General features: G+C 37.3%; 1 protein-coding gene across 1 annotated transcript; it reads right to left on the reverse strand.

Annotated features, from left to right (window-relative positions):
- Nucleotides 1-203: 203 nt before the first annotated feature.
- On the reverse strand, nt 204-5320 carry LOC143876833 (AP2-like ethylene-responsive transcription factor AIL1). Its single transcript, XM_077378526.1, has 9 exons — nt 4865-5320; nt 3487-4111; nt 2982-3064; nt 2641-2649; nt 2378-2466; nt 2203-2276; nt 1865-1915; nt 1621-1697; nt 204-1055 (listed from the first exon to the last, which is right to left on the reverse strand). The coding sequence occupies exons 1-9, from the start codon at nt 5082-5084 to the stop codon at nt 457-459; spliced, it is 1827 nt and encodes a 608-aa protein (XP_077234641.1). The 5' UTR covers nt 5085-5320; the 3' UTR covers nt 204-456.
- Nucleotides 5321-6447: the final 1127 nt, after the last annotated feature.

Here is a 6447-nt window from a genome sequence, read left to right on the forward strand (position 1 = left end):
ACCCCAAAACTACTTGAAATTAAATTCCACTTATAGGGCCAACCCAAAAACAGGAAGTCACCCAAGGGGGAGTATTACGTATAAACGATCAAATAAAAGGGGTAGGGGGAGCTTAAGCTTTTGGTGTAATTGGTTGTTTCACAACGACTGGAAAATCACCCAGAATTATTTGGATCATTCTATGTAGTGGGACAGCTACTGTATATGTTCAAAACAATACATGCATGCTGTATAAAAAATCTAAAAATCTTAGCTACTTCATACACATCTTCGTGTGGCTTTGTATCAAGTTTTCTTAGTTGTAGGTTTGAAAAGCTAAAATTCAGATTACTAACAAAAACCGTAAACCGGTTAGACCAAGTGTACACAAGAAACTCGTGTTTAGAAACCGTGTAACCCCTTTTTTTTTCTACTTTCTCTCCTTCTCATTTCGTCTACATGAAACCATTCTAAGAATCAGTCATTCCAAAGAGCAAACATAGGAAGTTGCTGAACAACATTGAGACTATTTGGCCGGGGCATTGCCATCCAATTCATATTCCCTACACTCCCATTGTCGTTCCCGTTGTTATTCCCACCCTCAAACTTCGGTGGCTGTGAATAGTAGAGTGCCTGAGAATAGTCAGCCCCACTGGTCGATCCAAGACAATTGTAGAATGAAGCTGGGGCAGGATCAGCCATTGTCCCCACCTTATGTTCACCACACTCACTCTGGTTGCTAGTAACATAATTAGGGCTGTTCCCATTCGAAGAATTTGGCTTGTAATTTTGTTCCGGCTCATTGTTATTCCAGACCATGTCAACCAATTCATCTGCACTACCGGCTGTTAAAGCGAGTTGTTGTGGTGATGGAGCCACCAAGGTGGTGGTGTCATCCGAGGCCGCAGAGGAAAAATCCTTGGGGGAGCGCTTAGCTAAGTCACTGGCAATGAGGGTCGTGCTTGAGCATATGCGCTTCACGTCATATTTGCTTATGTCGAAGTTGGTAACAGCACTCACTCCCCGGAATTTGATTGCCGCAATATCATAAGCCTCCGCTGCTTCCTCTTGTGTACCTGAATTGAACATCTATATCTTAGAACTGATGCAATGGATAGCGAAATAGAGACTTGGGGTGGGAATTGTTTAAACTGAAGATGGTTTCACTAATCTCGGTTTCTTAGATGGATTACAAAGGGCCAGTAATTTCCAAAGTAAAACATATATCAATGTTTTTCCCTGCTATTAACAATCAGTAGGGTTCTTTGTAACCCGGACTACTAGCACTGCATGATCCAATGGTGACCGTAAGTTGTGGAAACATTATTCCACAAATTTACATAAGCAACCAAATATAAACACAGGAATCGAAAAAGTCATTTTAAACTGCATATAAGCGACAACAGCATTAGAGATTAGAAATGATTTAACAACATTAGAATTACCATCCAAAGTAGAAAAAACGAGAAGTTCATCAAAGGGCATCTTGGTCAATAAAGTAACTATCAGGGGATTTATTAACAGTGAGTTTTGGGTAATTTAAGCAGGGGTGATATTAAATTGTTAACAATAAAACCAACGTAATTTTAAATGCAATCACAAATACTAAAGGTTTTTATACTACAAATTGGGGAGACATACTGAATGTTCCAAGATACAAGTCCTTGTTGCCTGCCACCCTCCCTATTCGAGCTTGCCATCTACCATGCTGATGGTGCCTGTAGAGGAAAAACAATTTGAGAGAGAGAGAGAGAGAGAGGGGAGTAGTGCTATGATTATATTACACTATTATATTGCTGAAATTATAGATGTGGATGAAAAGCTGCAAAGCAGTAAATAACAGTAAATAATAGACCATAAAATTAAAGTTGTTTTGGGGCAGGACCTAGTCACTCCTCTGTAGACCGATGCCCCTCTGGAGAAACCGCTGCTTTTTCTGAAAACCCAAAAGACAAAGTAAGTAAATATAGGTGGGAAGTTTGGTTTTTATTTTTTTGGTCCTTTTGATCAAAACGCAGTTACATTTCTTGTTCAGCTCAAAACCCGGATTTTTAGTTGTCCCCTCAGAATCCGTTGATATTTCATGTCATCACTTTTTTCAAAAAACAAAAAGATACTTTGACCAACACCCAGATATCCTCTTCTTCTGAGGAACAAACAAAACCCAATTTTCTAAAATTTTATATTCTACTGTTGAGATTTTTGTTCTCTTTTTTAGCTAACCTTCTTAAGTTGGCTACAAATTCCTGTCTCGTCATGTTTTTCATCTCCTCGAGCTCTTTTTCGTAAGTGCTCAGCTGCAAAAAGAAGACATGGAAGTACAAAGATTTAAAACGAAGGAATATTGATGCAGTTTTTTACTTGCGTTCGAGGAAAATAAAGAAGGAATCCAAGATACCGGAAAATTTATATGAGTTGTAGGACCCCAGTACTTGAGAGCAGCTAAATCATAAGCCTTAGCAGCCTTTTCTTCTTTATCATATCCCCCTAACAAAAAATAACAATAAAAAAACAAAGACGGATACATTGAGTAAGGATTCATTACACACCCCAAATTATTCCTGGATAATTCCCATAGATTGCACTGAAAAAATAAAATATTCACGAGACAGAGAAAATACAAAAAGAAGTCAAAAAACAATGGAGGTTTTTTCTACTAACCGAGATAAACTGTTCAGGTGCACCGTGCCACAATAGTAACCATAGGCAGAGATTCCAAAAAGGACAAAAACCATGGGGTTAGATGTTTCTTCAAAACTCAAATATCAATAGAACTTTCATTCAAACTTCTTAAACAATTTTTTTTTTATGTGTAAAAAAAAAATTTTAAAATTAAACAAAAAAAGAAAAGCAACTGATATTTGCACTTCCATATTTGATAAAGACACCAACTCAGCTTGCACTTCCATTATTAACAGACTGTCATGAGTTCTTACATGTAGTGCAAGTATCATTAGCCTCAGCCGTGGAAAAATGTATGTATTTTTTGCATTAATGTTTACCTTGTCTTCCTTTCCGTGTTTGTCCTTCCTTCCTGCAACTGTTATCCCATAAATGGGCTTCATATCTTCCAGTCCATCTATGTCTGCTCAAACCATGAAATACTATGCTCAAACCATGACTAATCGAACGGTTAAAAGGTGGTCCAAGTATATAAGACACTATGTATACGGAATTCTCGGTATATACTATTCGGATATCGACCATTCAAAACGTAGCTGAAGGGTAGATGCAGTCTCTGCATTGAGCCATAGTGCATATACCAACAATATATTTTCCAAATAAAACTAGTCTCTATTGATTGAAACAACCATGTTTTAATAATTGCACAAACTGACTGTCTTTTCACTTTAATTTGGCTTGGGAGGGCTTTTGGCAACTGAAATCACCTTTAGCACCTCATTAAAAAACACAAGACAGGTAAATTTATTACAATTATTATAACATGGTTGTGCAGATATCATATTCATAAAATAAACAAAAAGAAAAAAAGAAAAAGAAACCCACCTTGTCACACCACGATACTGAGAAGTTCTTTGCCCGAACGTATCAATAGATTTCCTAGGTATCGGTTCTCTGCCAATAGACTTTCCCACTGCCCTTTTCCGACCCTCCTCCGGCAACCGCGCAACGCCGGAGATTGCCGCTGAGCTAGACTGAGAACCAGGACTCATAGACAAAGATAAGGACTGGATATGGCACGTGTTCGCCTCGGCCGGAGATTTCTCGGCCGGAAATGGGTTCTGCCGGAGCCACGATTTGAAGCCGGAAATTGAAGTTGCACCATCAATAGCTACATGGTAGAGGTTATTAGGATGGTTTTGGAGAATGTTTTGGTTATCATAGTGTTGATGATGATAGTTTTGGATTATGGGAGATGTGTTAACGAGATTTTCTTCTCTTTCTCTTTCCGGGTTAGTAAAATTTGGAGGCATGTTGACATTGATTCCATTGACACTGTTGTGATCTCTTTGTAGGAAAGAGTGTTGAGTTTGGTAGTATACGTCGTTGTTTGGACTGTTATTTTGAGTGGTGTTTGAATATCCACCCAAGAAATCTTCGAGCTTTGGGCCATCACTTTCTGGATTGCTGTTAGTTGTTGAGCTTGGCATAGTGTTATCGTATCTCCAATCTACTGACCCATAGAAAGAATATGTTTAGCTGGATATAAAAAAGCTAAAAATAAGTGGGTTTAGTTAAAAAAAACACAATTGTAAGTAGGGCTACACTCTAATCTACAAGTGAGCATTTATCAAAACAGGACCATTAGAAAGAACGAACACTCATTAAGAAATTATAAGAATTTGAGTCAATGACAAAACAAGAACCGATTAAAAGGCAAAGATAGCAACTTAGGAACTGGGTTTGTCTTTTTCGAGTGAAATCAGCAATTCTAAAAAGGGAAATTTCACATTGAATGAGGCTGATTATCAAGGATTCGGAAAATGATACAGTGAAACCAAACAATGAGAAGGAAACATAATAGTAACCCACCAATGGTTTAGTAAATTGAGCTCACACTTTAAAAAAATAGAGCATAAGACAAAGAATAAATCAAAAAATAAACCAAAGAGAGAAAAATAGGGAGTTCTTCGTTATCCACAAACGAAGACAAAGAATAAATCAAAAAATAAACCAAAGAGAGAAAAATAGGGGGTTCTTCGTTATCCACAAACGAAGACTACAAAGCCAAAATATCTTCAAAAATTGTTTAGTGTATTTTAGTGCTACACTAGCTAATCCAACTCAAAACTAAAGGGAAACACGAATAAAAAACAGAAAGAGAATGAATACAACCATTTTCAATTCCTACATGCAGAAGGAAAAAACAATATAAAAAAGGGTATAAAATAAGGAATACAAAAAGGGTAAAAAATATCTTGACCTCCTCCGTTAGAGCGTCTAAAAGCTTCCATGACACAAAGGGAGCCATCTGAACGGAGGGGCATAACGGACAAATTAGGAAAACCCTCATCTTCACCTCCAAAACCCTCATAGCAACACCCAACATTCGAATCCTCACCACCTCTACTCGAACCATCCACCTCCCCACCTTCTATACTGTTCAGGTGTGGTGACAACGAAAAACCCAACCAGTTATTCATATTCTTTCTGCTCAAACCCCCAAAATCCTCCTCACTCTTCTCTCTCCTTTTAATCCTTTGCTCAAACCCCAATGCTCCTTCAAGTTATAAAACAGAAACCAATGCCTATAAACACAATATGATGATGATCATAAGCTTGCCCTCGTATTTCGTTCCTCCACCCACTCATCTTATATTCATCTCTCTAACAGACTACAGGCTAAAGAGAGACTGTAAAAACAAGCCAAGCTTTTGAGTTTCACCCCCTTCTGCGGATGAAAATGCCCCTGCGAGCTATTTAATAGGTAGATACCGGTGGATTTGTAATGACCCTTCAAATGTAAAAGAATTACGGAATAACCAGAATCCAGCGGTATTAAGAGATTTTGGATGGTCATGCGGCTAATAAGAGTTTCTTTCTATATTTGACATACTAGTGGGACAACAAAGGAAAAACACAAAAAGAAAGAGAGAGAGAGAGAGAGGGAGCATCTCTGTGGAATCAAATAAAATCTTATTCGAGTACAAAAAAAAAAAGTAAAATTTTATGATAAGATGAAAATTAAAAGATTAATCACAGAAGCACTACAAAAATTACAACCTACGGCAGACATAGATGCAATGTCTTCAATAAAAAAAGCAAAACAAAAAGACAAAAGCAACAGACCAAGTATATATCAAACATTGAAACTACTTCTAGAATTGAATTAAAATTAGACAAAAAAAGTGAGAGCCCGTTTAGATGCCAAGAAGGTTTGGATTTCACACATTTGCAGCCCTTTTTGTGTCGTGATTTAGATTCGGATCAAATTTTCTTATTTCCAAATTAGCGACTGAGAGTGTATAAAGAACAAATTTTCAAATATGCTGTAGAAATAAGTAATTGGAAATCCATAGATCTGGCTGTTTCCTTCACCCTTTTTGCTCCTCAGCCTCTCTCCCGCACTAGGAATTACTCCATTCCCTCTCTGTCTCCCTCAATATGAGCTGGCTGATCTATTCATTTTGTATTCAAAATTCAATTCCAAATCCAAATACTAACTATCCAGTAATCATCGAAACGGGCCCTTATTTGCTCAATGATCTAAACTGTTTTTTTATTCCTTTGCGTTCCTGTGGATGGAAAAGGAGCAAAAACCCATTCCCTTGGACGATTATAACCCACCAATTGTGGCCAATAAATGGATGGTAAGAAAAATAAAAACATAATAATTTGTATTAGTTGAGAAGGGTTATTATATCCATTAAAAAAATATAAGAAGGATCATTATACCGTTGAGGTAGGGCTTACCTGTTCAATATATGATTATGATCAATAGCTTTTATCTGTTACGACTTGCTATAGATGGCCATGCATCAAAATTCACACTCTTCGGTGAAATCT

The sequence above is a fragment of the Tasmannia lanceolata genome, unplaced genomic scaffold (genome assembly GCF_043159265.1).
Source record: "Tasmannia lanceolata isolate RefF3 unplaced genomic scaffold, GAP_Taslan_0.1 ptg000005l, whole genome shotgun sequence".
Lineage (NCBI taxonomy): Eukaryota > Viridiplantae > Streptophyta > Magnoliopsida > Canellales > Winteraceae > Tasmannia > Tasmannia lanceolata.

Bases quoted from the DNA above. Each gene is read 5' to 3' on its own strand.
- LOC143876833 (XM_077378526.1), bottom strand. From the start codon at position 5,084: ATGAATAACTGGTTGGGTTTTTCGTTGTCACCACACCTGAACAGTATA. The intron at 3,065-3,486 runs GTGGGTTTCTTT...TGGTTTGAGCAG, and splicing joins CAGTATCGTGGTGTGACAAG to ACATAGATGGACTGGAAGAT. The intron at 1,698-1,864 runs GTCCTGCCCCAA...TTTCCTCTACAG, and splicing joins GTCTACAGAGGAGTGACTAG to GCACCATCAGCATGGTAGAT.